Source organism: Marmota flaviventris, chromosome 10, assembly GCF_047511675.1.
Source record: "Marmota flaviventris isolate mMarFla1 chromosome 10, mMarFla1.hap1, whole genome shotgun sequence".
NCBI lineage: Eukaryota > Metazoa > Chordata > Mammalia > Rodentia > Sciuridae > Marmota > Marmota flaviventris.
The window spans coordinates 24,921,055-24,944,195 of record NC_092507.1 but is presented as its reverse complement, the minus strand read 5'-3'; the positions used below and the strand labels follow the sequence as shown (position 1 = coordinate 24,944,195).

The window sequence follows — 23,141 nt, the reverse complement described above, 5'->3', positions numbered from 1 at the left end:
GAATGCAGTGATCTGGCATTTAAAATTCATGGTCTTGCATCATTGTATATGATCCACGAGGAAGCAGTTCATTACTGACAGCTCCTTTGCAGCCCATGCTCCACTTTCAACCACTGTATCTTCCTTTGGGGGGTATGAGAAGCCCCAAGTCCAACCTGGACGATCATTAGGTCATGTTCATTCCACTTACTCTTTAATGAGCCCTTGACCTTGGGCAAGTTACTCAGCCTCTCTGAGCCTCAGGATTCTCATTTGTAAAGATGGTACTGATGATACCAACAAAAGATGCTCAGGCAGACTCGATGAGATCATGGAGAAGGACCTTATACACCGTGGTTGTTAGAGAAACATACTTTCTTTCATTTCTACTCAGTCTCCATATTCTCGCTTTCCTCTGCTTCCTGTCCGACTGGATCTCCTGGGAGTTCCTGTATTCATTCATCCATTCACTCCCTCGCTGTTCAATTATTCACCCTCAGGGACTCCGGACATCCTCTGGAACGGCTTCTGGCTAACAGAGGATGAAGCCCAAACTCATGAGGCTCTTTCTGAGACTCATTTCCTTCCCCTCTCTACCCAGCCTGTTCCCTCTGACATCCTGAGGCCACTTGGACCCAAGCATGGAGCTGCCTCTTCCCAGGCACCTTTACCTCCTCTCTGCCTCCATTCTTAAATCCCAACACTTTCCCTTTTATGCCACCCAAACTTCAAGTTTTATTTCCTCCTTCCTTCCGTGACAAGTGCAGCCCACATCAGCCTCTCCTTTCTGAGAGCAGGTGTGTAGGCCTGCAGCACAGAGTCCATTCTTGTGGTTGGCTGCTGATTCCACAGGGTACTTACTGAGTAACAGGGAGAATGCAGAGAAGGAAGGGAACAGCAGGGCACCGCAGTGAGTGTGTTTCCCCACTTTTCAATCCAAGGTGTGGCCTCCGCCTCATGTAGCTCCTGTTATTGAGGAGCCTCCATTTACAGCTAAGAAGGGTCCACCAGGGAAATCCCAGGGATTCCCTTGAATCTTGTTAGGACCAACTGGTGAGTGAAAATAAGACACACACACACACACACACAAAAAAAAAAAACAATGAATAACTAGAAAATGTAACTAAAAATTAAATCTCATTCAATGGAATCCAAAACCATAAACTTATAGACAGCCAAAGAATGAATTTAACAAAAAATGTGCTAAGAAGACAATTATAACAAAGAAAACCATAAAACTTTGCCAAGGATATTTACAGTGCTCCTGGCTGGGGGAAAATTAGTAACCACAATATCAATTCTTTCCCATATTAATTAATAAATATGTGCAATTCCAATCAAAGTTTCAATAAGATTTTTTTCTCAACTTGCTAAGAGTAAAATTTATCTGATAGAGTAAATTTGGGAAATAAGCTAAGATATTTTGGGGAAAGTAGATAAAGGGGAATTTTCCCTGTAAGAATATCAAAATAACCAGGCATGGTGGTGCGCCCCCATAATCCCAGCAGCTCAGGAGGCTGAGACAGAAGGATCACAAATTCAAAGCCACCTCAGCCTCAGCTAAGCAATGCAGTGAGACCCCATTCTAAATAAAATACAAAATAGGGCTGGGGGTGTGGCTCAGTGGTCGAGTGCTCCTGAATTCAATCCTCGGTACCCCCGCTCCAAAAAAAAGAATATCAAAATATGAGGAATATGAAAAGTACAGTGAGCTACGACCCCAGTACCACCAGTGTAGGCTATGTGGTGCACTAGAACTCAGCAGAGACCCAGAACAGACCCATGACCAAGGGGACATTTCAAACCTGGATAGTTGAGTTATGAGTGTCTTCATGCCATAGGTACTCATGAACCCTGTCCCAGTGGTCTGGAATGTCCTAAGTATGAAGCTGCAAACTTAAACAAGACCCACACTGATGAAAATCACTCTCGAGCTGGGGAAAGAGATTGTGCACACAGAAATAAACTAAATTTACACTGAGTTTCTTCCTAAGGAGGAAGTGAACTGGATGTTTTAATAGACAATATGTGAAGGAGGCTACTTTAGATAGGTGTCCGGATAAGTGAATGTCCAGTTGAGAAAATAATGAAACTATGCAAATTCTGTAAAAACAGTAAGGTTTTGGTTTTTAATCATTTTTGGAAATGAAAGAAGGTCTGCCCAGGTTTAATATAGCATCCCTGTATCTTTAAAAGATTAACATATTTTATAATATAAAATAAATAATGTCTACACAAAATGAATACCATAAACACAACTTAGAGGTAAAAAAGGAACCAGATATAAACTATTTGTATTGAAATACATATCATATAAAAGAAGAATCAAAATATGTAAAGATAACAAAATTCATAGTGCATAAATAGAATTTTAAAAGACCAATAACACAATTAAGATGGATAAAGGATAGGAAGAGATAAAAATGCCCCAATAAATATGTGCAAAGATTTCCCATGTTAGGTGAGATTCTAAATTATCTAAATTTAAAATACCAGTGAAATACCATTTTGGTTTGGCAGCTGGGAGTATTTTAATATAGAAGATATTTGCAACATCATAATATTTGATATTTGAAAAGTGGAGTTTAAAGAGAATATAAAATTAATACTGTTTAGTGGGAATATAAATTGATACAACCACTTGAAAGGATAATTTAGCAATTTAGCATAATCTATCAAAAAAAAGTTAAATAGATACATTTCCACACCCCCCCCAAAAAATCTATTTCTAGAACTCAACCAAAACATTAACATAAATGTGCAAAGTTGCATAAAGATGAAAAAGTTCCCTGCAGTTTTATGGGAAATAGTGAAATATAATGTTAATTTCTATAGAAAAAAAGGGATGGAGATAGATAGATAGATTATGATATTAAGTGAAAAAAGAAAATTTTTTAAAAACTATTTAAGATATGGTCCCATGTGGGGGAAACAATATGTATAGAGGAACATTGAGAAACTTCTGGAAGGATATGCATCAAACCTGCTATTATGTGGAAAACTCTGCAAAAGAGATTGGTTGTATGAGAAAGAGACTTCAGAAATTCAATGCACCTGTGTATTGATTGCTTTTTACTGACTTAGGCATGTCTCATTTTTATCATTTAAAAAGATGTTTTTTTTAAAAGGGAGCCTTAACTGGATTGGATCCCGGAACAGGAAAAGAATATTAGAGGAGACACTGGTGACATCCACAGCAACTCTGGAGCTTAGTTCATGGCAGCATACCTGCATAGGTTTCTTAGTTGTGGCAAATGTACTATAGAAACGTATGATGTCCCCACTGGAAGAGCTGGGTGAAGGGTCTGTGGGAATTCTCTGTGTAATCTCTGCACTTTTCTGTAAGTCTAAAATTATTCCAGAATTTTAAAGAAATCTACTAACAGAGTCACATAAGCTTGGAGCCAAGGTATCTTTGGCTGCCAGAACCATTTTGTCTGGGAAGAATTCCGGTTCCTACCAAGCTTCATTGCTCTGCAAGTTCTGAGCATGACTTGCAGGGCCCCATACCTGGGGGGCCCCTGTCTAGCCTGCTGAGGTTTGCAGGGATTATCTAAACCAAGCCTGTCTGTAGCTGATATCCCTAGAGTTCTGCTCTGAGAAACCTAGACAGAGGCTCACCCCTGCTCCTGCTGCAGGTGGGCCAGCTTCTCAGAGACCCCCACAGTGCCCCCTGTCCCCTACCTTTTTTAAAAACCTGTGTCCTTTTCCAACCCAGACCCCCTCCCCAATCTAGAATGGTTAGGATATTGACTCAGGTCTGGGTGCTGCGTAGGATAGAAGAGAGAGGTAGGGTCTGACCATAGCAATGTAGAGTTCATAATAAATGAGATGCATAAAGTCTGAACCCCCTCACTCCTGTCCCCATTGCTAGTGGTTCCAGTGAGAGGATACTGCAGATGCTGCCTCCCCCTTCCTCCAAGTCTTCCTAGGCTTAGGACCTGCCCTGCCCAGAAGTCCCTGGAAAGAAAGAGCCCAGCCCGGCGTGACCACCTGCCTCTTCTCTCCATCCAGGCTCCACTTCCTGGTGTTTGATACAGAGGAGGTCCATGATGTGCTGCGCATCTGGGACGGGCCTGTGGAGAGCGGGGTTCTGTTGAAGGAGCTGAGCGGCTCAGTCCTGCCCAAGGACCTGCACAGCACCTTCAACTCGGTCGTTCTGCAGTTCAGCACGGACTTCTTCACCAGCAAGCAAGGCTTTGCCATTCAGTTCTCAGGTCTGTGCTCACCCTCTCCCAGCCCCTCTCCATGTGTCCAGCCACGCCAACCTCCTCTATCCCTGCTTCCCTCCATCTCTCCTTCTATGAAAAGAGATTTCTTGAGCATCTGCTGTGTCCCTAACTTATAACTTGTTCAAATAGCCTTGCTGAACTTATTCGGGTGGGGAAAGCAGGCAGGTTGATAGATACTTGCATACAAATTGATCAGCTGTGGATGGAGACATGGACCATTGCCGTAACCTTGGAACATCAAGGAAGGTGTTCTAGAAAAGTATCCAAACTCAGACCCCCCAAAGTGGGTAGAAGTAACTCAAGAGAGTGTTCAAGGACAGAGTGGTCCTCTATGAAATGGAAGGTGCCGCTGAGTTGGACTCGGAGGACTTGCAGACCCCTATTATGTGAAAAGGAGGAAATAGGGCATCCTTGGTGCAAAGAACCCATGAATGATGCAGGAGCAGGAAGGACCATGGGGTCCAGAAGCAGAGGGTGGTCCCTTGGGGCTGAAAGGCCAGGCACATGGAGGAACGGTACAACATGCCACATGCTCTGGCTCTTCATTTAGGGCAGGTCGGGGTGAGGACTGGAAGCCAAACACAAGTAATCTAAATTCAATTAATTATGTACCACAGTAGCCAGTTATGGAGGAGCGTGACAAAGCACTGCCCAAAGCAGGCAATTCTCAAACATCCAAGTCCTGACACTGGATAGCTCCTGTGGCGTGCCTGCCTCTCCTCAAACGCACCGTCTCATCTCCTCCCAAGTGCCTCTTCCATCACTCCTCTCCCTGAACAAATGACTCTGCCTCTGCTGTCACGTATGTTTATTATACAGCAGCTGTCCTCATTACCATCTCTTTACTCCACTGTGTGTGTGTGTGTCAGGTGGGGGGAGGTTTCCATGGTGATTCCAGAGCAAGTCTGTGTGGCACCTGTGCCACGGCTTGCCCCTACATCCCCTCCCAGTTGGTATATCTACGCCTGGCATCGTCAAGGCTGTAACAGGATTGCACACCCTATTTCTAGTTCTTTTCTGCATCTCTGTTGTTGTTGCTGTTTTTCTCGGTGGAGATGAGCATTTAGCAGCGTGTGGAGTAGATGAGGGTCTCCAGGATCATGTTCTTTCATATAGTTGGTCCTCTGCGTCTGTGAGCTCTGCATCCATCAATTCAACCAACCCTGGAACAAAATAGCTGGAAAAAAATAGCCTTTGTACTGAGCATGTACACACTTTTATCTTGTTCTTCCCTATCAATAGAGTATAACCACTATTTACCTAGCATTTGCATTGTATTAGGTATTACAAGGAATCTGGGGATGGTTTACAGTATAGAGGAAGATGTATGTAGGTTATAGGCAAATACTATGCTGTACAATGTAAGAGACTTGAGCATCCCTGGATTTTGGTGTCCTTGGGAGGTCACCTGAAACCAACCCCTGAGGACACTAAGGGATAGCTCTACTTATTAATTTGCCCACTTAACACTTGTGCAGGCTTCCAGCCTAGCATTTCCAGTCTCTCTCAGAGCTCCGTGAAATATTAATCGGTACTGCAAGAAAAAGAAGTTTGCATGGTCAAGTAATATTAGGAAGGTGCTGCATGAGGCAGACTCAGAGAGATTATCCGTAATGTGAGGCCTGCGAGCGTGTTTGGTATGCTCATGCACATAAGCTCAAAACATGTCCAGTAGGTCTCAGTGTGCAAACATGTTTGACCATGGTTGGCTTTGCTGGAGGCCATCTCAAGAGACCTGCATTTCATGGAACAAACGTGAACAAAGAGTGCTGGGGTTAGGCGGTGGAAGGCTATCCCACTGGAAGGCTGTCCCAGCGTAAGGAGGAGAGAGTGCTGGAGAGACTCAGGCACTCTGGGGGAAAGGAGCATCATGAATAATTAAAGGCAAACATGTATTTTCCCCAGCAATGCCCAAGCTGATGGGTATGGCTTAAAACAAAAGCCAAAACAAAGAAGAAGCCCATTATTATGCTGACAGATTCCCCCAGACATTTGCATTATGTGACCTCCGCTGTGTCCTCAGCGTTGCCATGTGGGGCTGAGTCCCTGGTGCTCTCCAGTGGTCGTGCCCTTGCTGGGACTGCTTTCTCACACATGGCCCTGCTCGCAGAAGCCCGATTCATCCTTCAGGGTTCATCTCTGATGCCACTGCTGCCCGCTCTCCCCACTCAGAATAAATTGCTGCAGCCACAGCAGCCCCAGCACTTGGCTTCCATTTCTTGAGCACATTGTCAACACCTGTCATTCTGCTTTGACTTGATGCTTCACCTACTTGCCATCCCACTTGATGATCTTAGTTTTAGGGTCATGCCATGCCTCCCAGACTCCCCCACAGTGTGTGTATGCAGCAGGCACTTACTCCCTGCTTCGTGAGTAAGTAGGCACATGCAGACTTGCCATGTGATGGATGGTTTTCATGGCTGCCCTGAGCATTGCTGAGGCCCACAGGGGGAAGAGTGGTCAAAGCTACTCAGCCTGGGCTACAAGAAGACCATGACAAGCTGGCCCAGTATTCCACACATAACCAGGGTGTGGGAAAGGTCACCTTCCCTGTTGCTGTCATCACTTAGCAAATACCAGGACTACTCTAGGGAGGAGAGAATGGCTTACCCCATGTTAACTTTGTAGTGCGTGTTTGACAGGAGATTGTACAGAAATGCCAGGGACGATTAGCACAGGCTTGGCTTTATTAAGTAAACATAACTGTGTAACATCTAACATCCTGTCTGTACCACATGGATCCAGCCTTTCCCTAGGGATTTTGCCAAGCAGCTCAAATTCAGGAGCATTAAAGATAAAATGAAAACAAAAAAATGGTGAGCAGGAAGTGCGATCGCAGTATTAAGTAGGTGCCACACTAACTTCCCCGCTCCATCATCTCTTACAATTTTTACAAAAACCTTATGATATGAGCACCATGATGTTGCAGATGTGGTTCTGAGGTGGCTCATACAGGGTCATCTACTAAATAAGTAACAGAACCTGGATCAAAACCCATGAGCCTGATTCCCAGACCTAGGCTCTTAATCTTTGCATTCTATTGCCTCCACGATAAATAATCTTTCTGAGTATGGTCGGAACAGTGAGCTATTTTCTTTCTAGGGAATCATTTACATGTGTACAGTGCACTGTAAAGCCAGAGATGAAAGCTAAGTCTGTTTTTAATTGGGAAGGAAGAAGACTGATTCTTATTTGACTTTATAAATAAATCCAGTAAGTGTCAAACGCTGATGATTTGTTCATTCAGTTATTTATTCAACAAATATTTACTGAGCACTATTATGTGCTGAGTGCTGCTCTAAGCCCTGGGGACACAGTTAGAAGCAGAACAGCCAAGGTCTCTGTTCTCATAGAGATACCCAAGTGATATACAAGAAAGAGGCAAACAAATAAATTAGCAAGATTATTATAGGTTGTGCTGTAAAAAAGAACAAAATGGGATAATATGATAAAATTGATGGAAGGGGATTCCCGGATGAGCCCAGAAGCGGGTGATCAAGGAAGCCTGTTAATGAGGTGATGTTGGAGCTGGGAACTGAAGGGCAAGATGGAGCTGGCATAGGAAGATCTGCAGCAAGACTGTGCCAGGCAGAAGCAGAAATGCAAGGGTCCTGCAGGGAGGAAAGAAGGGGACACTGAGCTTGCTCTGTTGGAAGATTCTACAAATGTAGTTGGAGCATAGTGGTAGCACATCATCCATGCTGTTAATGACTGAAACTAGATAAAAGCAAAGGATCAGTTTTAAAATGTGATCTCAAACACAGAGGGCTTAAGATAGGATACCATATACCAGGGATTGGCAAACATTTTCTGTCAAAGACTAGATAGTCTTTAGGCTTTGTGAGCCATATGGTCTCTGTTGTAACAATTTGTTTTCTGCCAGCACAGCATGAAAGCAGCCACAGACAACATGTAAACAAATGAGCATGCCTGTGTTCCAATAAAACTTTATTTTTAGAAAGAAGCACAGAGCCAGATTTAGCCATGAGCCCTTTGTCCTAGGCTACCATTGGTGTTATTGAGTCTAAGGTATAGGTACTGCTACTCCAGACTGGCCCACACAATCCCAGATCCTATAATTAGTGATATTTTTGCACAGTTTCTCTAGAATGTCTCTTCTGGGATTTTTCTGCTCTAGGCCTCCTGGTAGCAAAAGAGAATGGGTGCATCTCTGCAGGAGGGCTGGAGGATGTAGAAACACAGAAATCTCTTTGAGGCTTCACGTGTTTGGGTAAAAGCTCATGTGAATTTTACATTCTGCACCAAAATAAAGTCTTCTGCTTTAGTGTAAAAGCAATTTTTCCTGAAAATTTTTAGAAACACTAACCCTCCCAGGAAAATGAGCATGAGTTATTCCTTGACCTCCAGATCCTCTTGCCCCTGGGGTCTGTTCCTGGGGTGTAGGAGGGACAACAAGCTGAAAACCAGGCACTGTTGTCAGCTCTGAGTATGGAGGCACCTGGGGTTGTTGCAACTGTCTCAGAATTCTCTGGACTTTTACACCATTTCCTCTGGTGCATTTTCTCATGATATAATCATTCTTTTATCCTTCATTCATTCCTCCACATTCACTCAGCACTTTGCTTTGAAAAACCTGCTATGTATTCAACTGTGTACCACCCATGTCTCCAAAATTCCCAACTTAAAAAAAGTTTTAAGACCTCCCCCCGGCATCCATTTGCCTTGGTTTTGAACTTTGCCACTTGTTATAAATATCTGATTTATCTTTACCTGTGGTTTGGGTCTGATGGTTCCTTAGTTGTTTGTGCACATGCAGGAGACAGCATGGTTTCCAGACCTCAGTAAACTCCCTGCAACTTCACAATGACTGCTCAGACATGGGCAGGCCACCTCCAGACTCCTTTGCAAACCCTTATGATTGAATGCGTGGCATGTATGTATGCTCTACTTATCTTCTCACTCCCTGGTCCTGATCATGTTAGTTATGTTATACAAAGTTGCAAAGTTTTGTCCATACGCAATTCTTGTGTTCTTAAATTAAGCTGAATTCAATTCCACAATCATAGCAGTACAATCCTGCTTTCCCCATAGAATCGCATGACAGTTTAGTCATGACAATGGCGAAGGTATGGGGAGAACCACGGTGGTGGTGTCAGTGTGAGTGACAGGTGGATGCTGTTATAATAATGTTGGAGGATGGTGGCCCTGGAGTTGCCGCAGCTGATGACCAGTCTTAGCAGTGGCACTGATGACAGTGGTCAGCATGGGTGATGAGCTGGGAGCTTCGTTGACTGGCAGACATGGAGGCAACCTGCTCCCTCTTCTGTTTTCTTGTCCCAGTGTCCACAGCGACATCCTGCAATGACCCTGGGGTCCCACAGAACGGGAGCCGGAGTGGCAACAGTTGGGAAGCTGGGGACTCCACAGTGTTCCAGTGTGACCCTGGCTACGCGCTGCAGGGAAGTGCAGAGATCAGCTGCGTGAAGATAGAAAACAGATTCTTCTGGCAGCCCAGCCCGCCCACGTGCATTGGTATGGAGCAGCTGCGGAGTGCACTCCGCCCTCGGGTCTCACAGTGGTGTGCCCCAGATTCCTCCACACGAGTGGCAGCTGCTTCTTGAGTTCAGGGCCAGGAGAACTGGAACAGCTGAAATCTGCAGAAAATCCAAAGTCTGCCCTCCTTTGCACAAGAAGGAGCAGGGGTCACCTTGGGTAGTGGGGTCAGCAGGTCCTAACGTGGCCCTTTAATTAGCTAAAGCACCAGAAGGGGCCTCATAGGCTCAGGTGCAAAGGAAAGGTGCTTGTCCTCTCCAGGGGATTGTTGGCTACCTGGGTTTGGGTTCATGGAATGGGTCCTCAGTCTTAGAACCTCTCCATTTGACAAATGAAGAAATAGAAGTCCTGAGACTTGTAAGGGGTGGGGCCTGAATAACCTTGTTCCTCCCTACTAGAGATGGGTGGAAGAGGGAACTTGAAGGAAGAGAGGGACAGGAAAGAAAAAGAGGTAGTAGCAGTCGCCCCAGGTGCTCACTTCCACGTGGCTCTTTTTCTCAGGTGAAATGATAAATGCATTGATCGCCCGCATCCGTGATGGGTGCTCTCAGGGGACAGGTGGTCACTGAACCCTTGCTGTGTGCCCCACGCTGGATGTTTACTTAGTTGACCTCATTGAACTCACCTCTGTAGCTCTCAGAAATTAGCACCATTTTCTCATCAACAGTTTTGGAAACTGAATAGACAAATTTGGATGTCTTGCCCCAAATCACAGCTAGGACATGGTACAGCCATCACCTGCATCCATACCACTCTGAAAACAAAGCCTTTCATTCTCCCACCTTCCGTGCCAGGTCCCCTGTTGGGAATAGACTAGGGGGGCTTCCTGAGACCCCCATCCTGGGGATGCTCTGCGCCTCTTTCCACATGTGCTCTGTGGGAGGCACCATCTGGGCACCTGAGGACTGGCCATGGTCAGTTGTGGCTCGAAGGCTGGAACTTGTAGTGAGATGCCAAGTACTGTTCTTCAGTGGGAAGAGGGGTCACCTGCATGTATGAGCAGGAGCATGGTGAACACACAGGAGGTGGAGAACTGAGTTCCAGAACCAGCTCCATTCTTAACTGCTCACTGTGATGTGTAGGAAAGAGCACGGGACAAGGGAGCAGATGGGTCTGGGTTTAGCATTTGGCTCTGTGGCCTTAGGAAAATTGCTTCAACTCTCTAAGTCTCCATTTCCTCAAGTGCAAGGGTAACTATGGCATTGTGGGGTGACAACACAGCTAACCTTTATCTCAAAAAATAAGAATGTCTCTCCCTCCATCTCTGCTTCCTTTCCTTTCTTCTGTGTTTCCTATTTCAAATTCCTGGGCTCACTTCCCTTCCCTGAGCCAGAATTTCCCTCTGATCAAGGGAATCTTGGTGAGGCCGAAGAGAATCTCAGATGACCTCTTAGGCCCCTTCCACATTCCACTCTGCACAAGGCCGTGGTTCCTGAGACTTATTTTGCAGAGAAGCAAGTCCTGAGTGGAGCCGCCCCGGGAGGGGGAGTTGCACTGTTGGGCCGACGGGAGCCGTAATGGGCAGGAAGCAGGGCTGCGGGGTTAATTCAGCTTTCATTGCTCGTTCCACACACGGCATTAGGAAGTGTTCCTTGGGCAACAGAATAAATGTCTTCGCCTCTTCTCACAAACAGACTGGAAATCCCAGTGACAAGCCCCTAATTTCCAGCTCCTTGGCAGTCTGCCATGAGTGGGTCTAGCTGGCCCTGATGGCCCTTCATTATAAGAGGGAAGCAAAGAAAGAAAACAAATATTTTTCGAGCATCCTTCTGTGATAGGTGCAAAACTAGACATGATCACAGTCAAAGTCGCCATGTGAGCTTAGAGCTCGGTTCTGGATTCTGACCCCTGGCTTCACTGCAACAAGCTGGGTGGTCTTCTACAAATTGCTTACCCTCCCTGTGCCTTAGTTTCCTTGCCTGTAAAAAAGTGAAATAATAGTACCTGTCTCGTGGGGTTGTTTTATGGTTAAACAAGATAACACTGTAAAGTCCTCAGAACCATGCTGCCTGGTTCCTAGTAAACTCTCTGTGTGTGTTAGAATCCATTATTATCATTGTTTTTTTATTTGAGAGATGAGGAAATGGAGGCTCAGAGAGGGAGGAGAACTTGCCCAGATTCATACAGCTCGTGAGTGGTGTCAGCATTTGAACCCAGGACTGTGTGGTTTCTAAATCAATGCCCTTTTTGCAACTCTTGCCTCTGAGTACAGCCTTCCTGTTTCTTGGCTATCTGGGATGATTGGCAGCTGGTGCCCTCTCCCAGCTGGGTATCTCCATGGTTTGTTAAATCAGCACACCCCTGTTGGTGACACAGCTCGGGAGTCCACCAGGGCCATGGGGTACCCCTGGCAGAGGGCAGAAAAGCCCATTCAGGGTCCTGAGTGGGAAGTGGGTCCCTGGCTATCAGATGCCTGCAGCCCATCTGGAGGAGAGCTGGGTCAGGGTCTGGCCTGGAACCCACAACTAGTGCACTTCCCAGACTCACCTCATCTTGAGGGGAGAAACCCCCCAGCTGGCAGAGGGAGGTCCAGGTGGTGACCTTTGCCTAGAGGTGAGGCCTCACAGAGGCCCCCAGGGACGACTCCATGGTGGCCGGTGCTTCTGATGGGAGGCTACATCTAACTCTTTCTGGACGGGCCAGAGCAGGGCCACCTCTGTGACTGGGCCTTGCAGTGCTGCTTTATGGTCCTGACCATACTGACCGCAGTGTGCCCCTCTATCCAGCCCTCTGCCTTGAGGCTCAGTGGAGAAGAATGAGAGAGACTCAAGTGCCCAACACCCACTCTCTGCACTCTGTGGGTCACTGTCTGCTGACCCCACTGCCTCAGCGGTGCCCTGGGGCCCACTTCTCCTGCTCTTGACCCCACACAGTTCCCAGCTCTCACTCTCTTCAGCCTCCTGCCACAGAACAGCAAGAGCCCCAGCCAGTGTCCTAACCTTGTAGCCCCACATATTTCCTGGGTCACACTCTCCCAATCCCTGGGAACATTATTTTCTGCCACCTCTTTGCTGAAACTCCCAAGCCTCTCTCCTCTTCCTCTTTCTCAGCTAATTTATCTGGTTTCTGTTTCACAGAGAAGAGGAATCTAACAATTTCCCAAGCCAAATAGTGAGGGGGGACCTGGCTCAGGATCTGGGGGAGGTTGCAAGAGGTCCCTGGGTTCTCTTGCTAGATGACCTGGCCACCTTGCCCCTCCACACCTGCCTGTGATCTCAGGGAAGGGGATCATCTAGGACTCACTGGGGATCCGCAGCACCCCCATCCAGCTGAGGGAGGCACCCACTTGCTCTTGGCAAAGGGCTTTTGGAAAGCTGGACCATATCTGCAGCCCCAAGCCGATGCCAAGAGCACTGGCAGCAAGGGAGGCCAGCACTTGGCAGGCAGAGACCACCACGTTTCCACTCCTTCTGACACGGAGTGGCTGGAACTGGCAGTGATCACCCACAAAACTCCCCTGGAATCTGGACGTGAGGCTGCAGAAGGGTACTGCACAGTTCATGAGTCAGACAGAGAGATGGCGCCCTGCTGACCGTTGACTCCATGCCAAATGCCACAACAGACCCTCCAAGAACACTTACAGCCGCCCCACAGAGCAGATATGATCTCTTTTTATCATACAGGAAGGACACCAAGGCCAGAAAGGTTAGGTCACATAGCCAGGAAGTGGCAAAGCCAGATATGGTTTTAACATAATTTATAGATGTAAAATGCCATGGCAGAAAACGGCCCATTTTAAAGGGAACAATTCAGTGTCGTTTGGTACAGTCACAATGTGGTGCCCCTGCGGTCTTCTTCCAACACATCTCCATCACTCCCAAGTCGAACTGTCATCCCACCGTCCCCTCTGCTCCAGCTACATTTTAACTTGGGCCTTTCGGCCCCACCCCGCTTTCTACCTTGCTTATTGGGTACCCACTAACAGGTGACCAGGGGGAAGGGGACAGCCTCACCTTCCACCTCCTCTGTCCTCAGCTCCTTGTGGGGGAGACCTGACGGGACCATCAGGAGTCATCCTGTCGCCAAATTATCCCGAGCCCTATCCGCCAGGCAAGGAGTGTGACTGGAAAGTGACCGTCTCGCCAGACTACGTCATCGCCCTGGTATTTAACATGTATGTACCTTTCCCCCGGGTGGGAGACGGAGGGTTCAGAGCACCTAGGGGTTTGAGGACCTGGGCCCCCAGGTGAGTAGACACAGATCTGTGGGCGGAGTTCTCGGAACCTTGGGAAGTGAGCCAGTCAACAGGAGAGAAAGGAAAACTAGCTTGTATTAAATCCCTCCTTCCTGAGCTCAGTGGTCCCACGCTGTCCCCTCTAGGATCCTTGTCATCATTTCTGACATGGCCGTCGTGATTTCTTTTCTGATTCAGAAGGGAGGCCCTTGCTGGAGTCCTTTGCGTAGCCTCCTGCATTTTCCTCCTTTGCTCCTCCCCACTCCCTGGCAGAGGAGCAGGCTCAGGTCCCCTGCATCCTCCCCGCCTGGCTGCTGCCCCCGCATCCTTCGTTCCCTTTACCCGCAGGCTTGCAGAAGAACTGCCTCCACTTGTTCTTACTCCTCCCTCCCAGTCACTCAGCCCAAGGAGTCTGGCCTTGCCGCCACCATTCCTCTGCAGCCTCCACAGAGAGAAGACACCAACCGACTCCGGGTTGTCAACAACACGGAGCTTTCCACGCCTCACCCCGTGCGCGTCTTGACCACGCCCACCACCCGAGGCTGCTTTCCCTTGGTTTTGTGAAGTTCCTCTCCTCTGCTTCTCGGGTCTCTTCTGGGCCTTCCCAGCTGCCTTTCCTTGTCCCTGTTCCTCTGCCTGTCTTCGCCATAGCCCCCTCTTCGCACCCACACCTCCCTCCAAAACAAGCTCGCCCCCGCCCATGGCAGCAGCCTCCTTGGAAGTGAAGGACTATCCTCCCCTGCTGCTGCCCTGGCCTCCTTACAGCTGACAGCGCCCATATCCCGCTTCGGGACAGCTCTGCCTGGTGCCTGCGGGCACCGCAGATGAAGGTTGCACAAAACCAAGTACTTTTCCCAGAGCAGCTCTTCTCATCACGAGCAAGTGGCCCTCGCCCCCCCCCCACTACCTCTTCCGTGAACAGCCAAGGCATCCATCTCTATGCCTTAACTCCCCCTGTTTCCCTCTTTTGCATCCTACCAGCTCCTGACTTGTTTTGACCCCTTATCATTTCCCACCTCAATGATGGCTGCGGTCTCCTGACTGGTTCCTCTGCACCGTCTTGCCTCCCAGGCTAATTTCTTCTTATGCTGTCAGAGTGAACCTGTCATTCAAAAATGCTGAAATAACTACCCATTTTCCACTTAAACATCCTATAATGATAGTGCTCAGCAGTATTAAAAAAAGAAAAAAAAAGAAAAAAGATGATCATGTAACAGTGTGGATAAGTCCCAGAAATCCTATGCTGAGTGGAAGAAGCCAGACACAAAAAAGTCCAGAATATAAAATTCAACTTTATGTGAAGTTTTAGGGTCAGCAAAACTAATTATGATGAGAAGAGCTCAATGGCGGCACCTTCTGGAACTGGGGAAGATGAACTGGGAAGAGGCCCTAAGAACCTTCTGGGGTGATGGGAATGTTCTGGGTCATGATATGCATGTCAATTTAAAAAGAAATAGATTCTTTATTTTAAAATCTTTTAATGACCTTCTTGTCATAATAAGTCTGAAGTTTTGAGTTTTGCACCAAATGATCTGGCCCTTGCCCAACTCTCCAGAAAGTCCCTCCACCCCATTCGATGTCCAGAACCCCAGCCAGATTGAACTTCTGGAATCACCAGGGTCTCGTAGATTCTGTCATGACCTTGTGTCCTTGCCTCTGCCTCTGCCTTCACAGCCATTTCCTACTCCCTCCTTGTCCACCCACTGAGGGTCTTCTCATGTCCCAGGACTAGCTCAAGCTAGACCTCCATGAACATGTGATCTCCACCCGCTCGGGGACACCGTGTGCTCTTGCTCTGCCTTCTGTTGGCTATACTCCATGGCTTGCTATAGCAACATCCCCTCCTGGGAGGCAGGGGTGGTATCTGAATGTCTTCCAGTCCTGGGAACCTGGCACAGTGCCTGGCATATTGAGGGTGCTCTGATACGAAGTCCATGATTGAAGGAAGGTCGGGACAGACAGAAGGCAATTAATTAAGTTGTAATGCCAGACTTCAAAACCCTTCCCAGGAGACTTTGAAAGAGCAGGTGGGAGGAAGCTGAATTGCAGAGGCAGGAAGACCATATTACCAACTGGTGGGGTGACTCTTCATCCAGCCCCAGTGTGAGAGGATTGGTGGGGTGACCCTACAGCCTGCACCAGTGTGAGAGTGGGCCATGTAGAAAGTGCATATCTGCCTCCCAGACCCCCACCCTTGTCTCCCTACAAGCCTTGGCCTCTTTGTCCCAGAAATGTGGTGGCCCCTCACCATTTCATTCTCAGTCCAGCCAAGTGGTATGTCTTGAGTTTCCGGCTCATGGCTGGACAAGATTGAATTTACATTGAAAATCTGTTTTCTGCAAACTCATTTACTTTTCTATTATTTTTATCTTTGCACACTTGATTGGCATCAATTGCTCTTGCTAGATAGATACTTCAGAGTGGGCCTACTGCATCCCAGAGCAGGCCTGTGTTCAGAGTGAGCAGATCCAGCCCAGCTGCATTCCAAAGTGGGCGAACCATTTCACAGGCTGGCCTGCAGGGTGTGAGGGCCCAGGGGCTCTGCTGCTGGGCAGCACTTGGCATTTTTTTATCATTTTTCACTCTAGCCAATCCAGTGGGATAAATTACATTCAGGAGCTTTAATATCCAATTTGCTAAACTAAGATAGTTTTTCAAGTGGATTCCCCCCACTCACCAGGGTCAAGACAGCTAAGAGAGGCATCCCTGGGTGGGGTGCTAGGAGTAGGATGTTAGCAGATCCCGAAAAGAGCTAGAGAACTGGATTGGGATAAAAGAAGAATGTTAGGGTCCTGCAAGGGGGCAGGCCCCTTCCCTCCTGGGAATGGCTACCTGGGCAGTTCTTCCCTCTGATGAAAAGAAATGCAGAATAGCATGATATAAAAAACATGGTGTCAGGTAAGAGACCTAGGTTCTGGATCTTCCTTGGCTAGTCCCTCGGTGCCTAGAGTTGGTGACTCGCTTCCCTTGTGTGTAGGGAGGACAGTAGGTTTTCAGCTAGCTGCAGATTTGGGGACACTGACTCTGGAATCTGACATCATCATCTTGCCTGACTGGGAGGTCACCGGGCTCCATCCTCTCCCCACCTCCCCGCCAGCCAGATTTCAGGGGTTGGGTCCTAGTGGAAGGGTGGTTGCTCCTGGGGAGGCCCCATCCTTGCTGTGAGTCTAAGGCCCCAGCATGAGCCATTCATTTGACCTTCATGGGTGGGGGTGGGATGTTTTTGTTCCCCAGCTTTAACTTGGAGCCTGGCTATGACTTCCTTCATATCTACGATGGACGGGACTCTCTCAGCCCTCTCATAGGAAGCTTCTATGGCTCCCAGCTCCCAGGCCGCATTGAAAGCAGCGGCAACAGCCTATTCCTCGCCTTCCGCAGCGACGCATCTGTGAGCAATGCTGGCTTTGTGATTGACTACACAGGTAAGGGCCCTGGTGCCAGGGACACTGAAGGAAGGGCCAGCCAGTGTAGTACAGAGAGGAAGCTTGGCTGCCCACAGGAGCCCATGTCGACCCTGGCACTGCTGCCCTGCAGGGGACCTGCCCTCCCTGCAATTCTCCAGGTGGCTTCACCTTTCACGTTCAAATACCCAGGGCCCAGGAGAAGGGGAACAGCTGTCTGTTTTGCATCCCTCTTCTATTTCCAAATCATGGCTCCTCTTCTCCCCCTCTTCTATGAGGATAGTTCCTCACTCTACCTCACTCTCCTAACCTCACTCCAGGTAATGCCCTCCTGATCACTCCTCTGCCTTAGTGAGGGTTCTAGTATAAGTCCCAATTGTCCTCTCCATACCAAGTCTCCACCATCCTGGGTAACTTCAGTGTCTATGTCTGAGTCCATCTTCTGCTGCTATAATGTACTAAGGCTAGTACATTATAAAGAAAAGAGGTTTATTTAGCTCACAGTTTGAAAGTTCAAGATCAAGTCAGCCCATCTGTTTGACCTCTTGTGAGGGCCTCACGGTGCATGACATCAAGATGGCAGGAGCCCAAGCAGAAGAGATGACATGATGAGACAGGAAGTCAAAGAGATCACAGAGTCAGGCTCACTCTTTATAACCACAAGAATGACTCTAAACCCTTCCAGAGGCAGTGCCCCACTCACGACCTGACCACCCTCCACTGGGCCCTACCCCTTAAAAGTTTCACCACCTCAGTGTCACTGCACTAAAGGCCAAGTCTGCACATCAATCTTTGGGGCACATGCTCAGACCATATCCAAACCACAGCAGACCCTATGGAGAGCCTATCTAATCCTAAGGTCACAGTGCTTGATCCTCTGTCCCAAAGACACTCCTTGATCATTCTCTGGCACTTTGTTGAAAACCGGGCACTTTATGCCCCTTCCTGATCATGGTTTTTTGTTTTTGTTTATTTACCTATTCACTTATTTTTTTTTCTTGCAGTGCTAGGGATCAAACTCAAAGCCTTGCACATACCAGGGAGGTGCCTCTATCACCGAGCCGCATCCCCAAGCCCCCCACCCCATGCATGTGCTCTCATCCTACCAGTGATCCCATTCTCTGACTCCCATTGCACCTTTGTATTAACTGATGCAAACTGAATAGTGGAAGAAGTCAAAAGCAAGAGTCAACAATTTTTTCCTTAAGGATAGTAAATATTTTAGGTTTGCCTATGACAACCATCGTAGCATGAAGCAAAACATAAAGGAACAGGCATGGCCATGTGTCAATAAAAAATTTCTTGCAGAAACAGGTGGTGGTCCCTGCCTAGCCAAGAGCACAGACTGTCAGATTAACTGACTGAAAATTCATGCTCACTACTCAGCGATGGCGGGACCATATGCAAGTTATTTAACTTCTCAAAACCTCCATGTCTGTAAAATAATGGCAAGAAAATTCCTGCCTCATAGAAATGTTGTAAAGATCAATGAGTCTAGACACTGAAGTCCCTGGTAACTGCCTGGCACCTATCAAGCATTCTGTAATGTTCAAATATTATTAATAGTGATAAGTATGTTCCAGGCTCTCGGGCACTCATTTTTTTTCTACTCCATTATTCTCTTTTTGACCTTTCTCTCTTCCTTAATTATCCCAGACCCCATTATCCAAATCCCAGCTCCATTTCTTGCTTGATTTGTGTGCTTGGCAAGTTATTATCTCCTAGAACATCATCTTCGAAATGGGGGTAATGAAAATTATGTTTCAGAAGGTTAGGATTAAAAGATATTTTATACATACATATTATAAAGAGATATATAGGATAGATAAAGAGAAGAGAGATGAGCATAATGCCCAGAATGTACAAAACACTTTGAGGCTACTCTAGAGATGATAGATTTTGTTGTTGTTATTATAATCCAAGTTCACTCGGACCTCATCAGCCTCTGTGTACAAATGGGGTCATATTACCAGTTAAAATTAAAAAGTTTCTGGCTCATGTTTCCCACTTGCATAATGCAGAGTCTCAGCCTCTTCAAATGTCCCTTAATCAAATCTTTCTGGAAACCCCTGGGAAGAGCTCATATGAGTTTGCAAATAATGCTAATCATGATAATAGCTAACTCAGAGTTTATCAACTGCCAACGCGGTCCGGGTTCTTTATGTCCATCAGCTCCTGGAACTCCTTATAGCTGTCAGTTGTCTGCAATCTGTCAAGCACAATTCCAGAAGATACTTAGTGCACAGACTGTTGGCCTGAACTCTTCTTGCCTCACGGGGCTGACCCGGGGATTGGATATTTTGCTGGTATCAATACAGATACAGTCAGATGTTCTGGAATTCTAGCTGAAAGCAGGCCTTAGACTCACCTGGGACCTTCATCACTCTACTCACCACCACCCCACTGCTGTGTCTTCACGATCATTTTTCTTGCTATTCATCCCTTTATTCATATTCTCATTAGTACCCTCAACTCGCCTGCTCCTGGGCCTGCTATTACGTAAACCTTGACAAACCGCACCCTTTGGAAACCCACACCTAAATGGCAAGGACATTAAGAAAGTTTCACAAACATGATACCTGCAGCTACTATAAGTGACATCGCTCCACTCAAGCCAAGCATTAGCCACTGCCAGAGCTGCCCTGAGTCCTCTGCAATGAAGCTCACAGGGGACAGCCTCACGTCCAAGTCTTCATTTCCCCTGTGGTTGTGTTCCCCTCCTTGCTTCTTCACTCTCCTAGGACAGGCATGTCCTCCCTCTCAACTTGGAATTGCTTCCCAGTTTACATTCCAGTTCCAAGTCCCCATGGGACTGTCAAAGGGACCAGACTGAATTCAAGTGTCCACTGAGAAAGCATCATGCCATTCAGCTTGTGTATCAGAGACGAGACCAGGTCAGGCATTTTTATTTGTTTGTACTATAGATATTAGCTGAGCACCTACTGTGTGCCAGACGCTGATACAGGAACCAAAAACAGAGCAGGGAACCAAAGCCCCTGCCTCCATGGAGTTCACATCATAGTGACAAACAGAGTGACAGACACTTCTCATGCAAACGCAATGTTGAAGGCCCACCTAATTCTAAGGCAAAGAGTTTCAGGTGGGTCTTAGGTGGCTGTGGTTTCTTAGTCATCTCTGGACTAACCTGCTAGGAGAGGATTCCGAATGCAGTTATATTATCTGTGGGCGTCTATTGAACCAGGCCTCTGAGGCACTTCTCCCTGGACTCCGTACTCCTGGGAAGCTTTACCCTTTGCTGGAGGAAGCAAAGGGTCAGCGTGGCTTGTAGCGTCAAACACTAACAGTGAGTTCCAGGGAAGGCTTACTGTCCTTCTTCTGGCCAGTAAGTCAGTAGAAAGGGTGGGTGGAAGGACCTTTATTTTCCTCTTTTGTGGTGGCCTCCTGTGAGTCAGGAACAGGCTAGAACATCCAGGCATGTGTATGAGACCATTTGTTCATTCAACAAGCACTTACTGGGCTCCTCTTTGGCACCATGCCTTCTGCTGGAGATTGAGGATTTGGCCATGAGCAAAATGTCCCTGGTCCCTACCTCAGTCTAACTTAAAGGTGAGTGACAGAAACGGACAATAAGGAGACAAACCAGAAATAAAGAAGTGTACGAAGTTAGGGAAGAAAAGAAAAGACCTCTCTGAGAAAGAATAACAGGGCACCCATTCAGAATGGTAGGTAGTTGGTGATGGACTTGCCGAGCAGGAGCCATTAAGAAAGGGCCTTGAAGATGGAGGAGACCTCTGTGCAAGAATGGGGGTGGGATTCAGAAGGAAGGGTTTGAAGTTTTGTGAGAGAATCTGCAGCAACTCAGGAAAGGTCAAGATAAATCAACTTTTACCAGAAAAGTGCTAGTATATATCTATTTTCTTTTCCAAACCCTTGGACGTAACACCATGGGCCTGAGAGTCATGGCCAGATTTCTAACCCAACCCCACCTCCACCTGCTCCTACCCAGCCCTCACCAGACACAGCTGTGGGTCTTCCTTTATAAATTCAAAATGGAAACCCCTTCCTCTTTCTTTTTTTGGAAGACTTCAAACCACATGGAAGATGTACTCTAAAAACTTAACATTCCCCTTACCTTCCCCCATCTCCTAAAGGACCATAGTCAACAGTTCATCACCTCATTACAAAGGTTTTATGTAAGTATAAAATAACATAAATTCTATCCCAGGGGTTGGCCAACATTTTCTGCCAAGGGCTAGATAGTAAATGTCTTATTCCATATGGTCTCTGTTGCCACCACTTGGCTCTGCCGTGGAATCACTGAAACAGCCATGGACAGAATGTAAAAAATGGGCATGACTGTGTTCCAATAAAACTTTATTTACAAACACAGACAGCCGGCAAACTGTGGGCTGTGGTTTGCCAAGCCCTATTCTATATGAATGTGATCACACCATATGTACTAGTATGTTATCTGTCTTATTTTTGCCCACCAATAGATCGTGGATATCTTCCCACATTCATTTTCAAACACTTGTGCTATCCTTTTAAAAGACTGCATGTATTTCAGGATGGCTCTAATCCAACCTTTCAAACCAGTTCCTTGCTGATCAGATGTTTGGATTGTTATTTTCAGTTTTTTGATTTGACAAAATTTGGAAGTGGACCTCATCTATTAGGACCTGATTCTTTTTATTTTCGCATTTGGGGGAGGCCTGAGTTTTATTTATTATTATTATCATGATGTTTTAGTCATTCCATTTTGTCATTCACAGCTGAGCTCTGGTTTGGCTGACTGAAGACCTGATTTTGGTCTTAATTCTCTCTCTTAATAGCTGAATGGCTTGGAAAATTCATTTAGCTTCTCTGATCATCACATTCCTCATCTGTATCCTGAACATGAGCCTACCTGGCCCTGCCTTCTGCAGAGGGTATTGTGAAACAGAAATGAGATAACAAATTGCAAAGTGCTTTCAAAATTATAGGTGATATTCCTATGTAAGGGACTATCATCATTGTCATTATCCTCGTCATTATTATTAATGTGATAATGCTTGGAATGATAAGCCCAACTTCCTCTGAAATGTGAGTAAATATACAATAGAGTCTGTTGTTGGAATCAATGATGTGGTTGTTGATTTTCCAAGCTCCAAAATGTTCAGCCAAACAATCCAGCAGCCGCTTATTAAACCTGTGTTATGTGCCAAACATGGCCACTCCTGGTGCCAAGTTCTGTGCTTATTGCCGAGGTTATGAGAGGACTAGATGATTATCTCTACCCTCTAGGAGGTTAGAACCTGCTAGAAAGAAACACACTTACCCAGCCTACCGAGTCAACGTGATGCTATAATCAGGGAAAGAAAATCAGATTCTGCCAGAGAGAATCTGCTCAGAGATGGTGGCATTGAAATGAATAGGAGTTTGCTACACAGCTTGTTCCAAAAGGTTGTTCTAACCTGCATATAGGTCCTGGAGCAGTCCTACACAGCTGGGGACCAATGCAGTTGCTTAAACAAGAAGGGAGTTTATTGTCCTTCTAATGAAAGAAATCTAGAGGTAGGCAGGCAGGACTGGGTTCACTTAGGCACCTTTGGTCTTCCTGCTCCATCTGCTGGTCCATGGATCCCACCCTCAAGGTTATTAGAATCCAAGATGGCAACTAGGGTGCCAGCCGTTATGTCTGAGTTCTAGATTGCAGGAAGGAGAAGAAAAGATAGATGGAAAGGCCAAAGGCCTGGAGTCATCTTCCCTTAATCAGCCTTTCTAGAAGTTTTCATATTTACCAATTAAGGATATTTATAGAGTGCCTCCCATGGGCCAGGCCCTGCAATACAGCCATGAACAAAATGAAAAGCTGCCCCCTGGAAGGGACTTAGAAATTCT

The 23,141-nt window shown here is 46.8% G+C and overlaps 1 protein-coding gene across 1 annotated transcript in view; it reads left to right on the top strand.

Moving 5' to 3' along the window:
* Positions 1-23,141, top strand: part of Csmd2 (CUB and Sushi multiple domains 2) — a 539,902-nt gene that overhangs the window by 410,692 nt on the left and 106,069 nt on the right. Inside the window, exons 26-29 of the mRNA XM_027937327.2 lie at positions 3,994-4,196; positions 9,513-9,704; positions 13,701-13,839; positions 17,134-17,321. Coding sequence (XP_027793128.2) covers positions 3,994-4,196; positions 9,513-9,704; positions 13,701-13,839; positions 17,134-17,321 — 722 coding nt within the window. The remainder of the gene's footprint in view (positions 1-3,993; positions 4,197-9,512; positions 9,705-13,700; positions 13,840-17,133; positions 17,322-23,141) is intronic.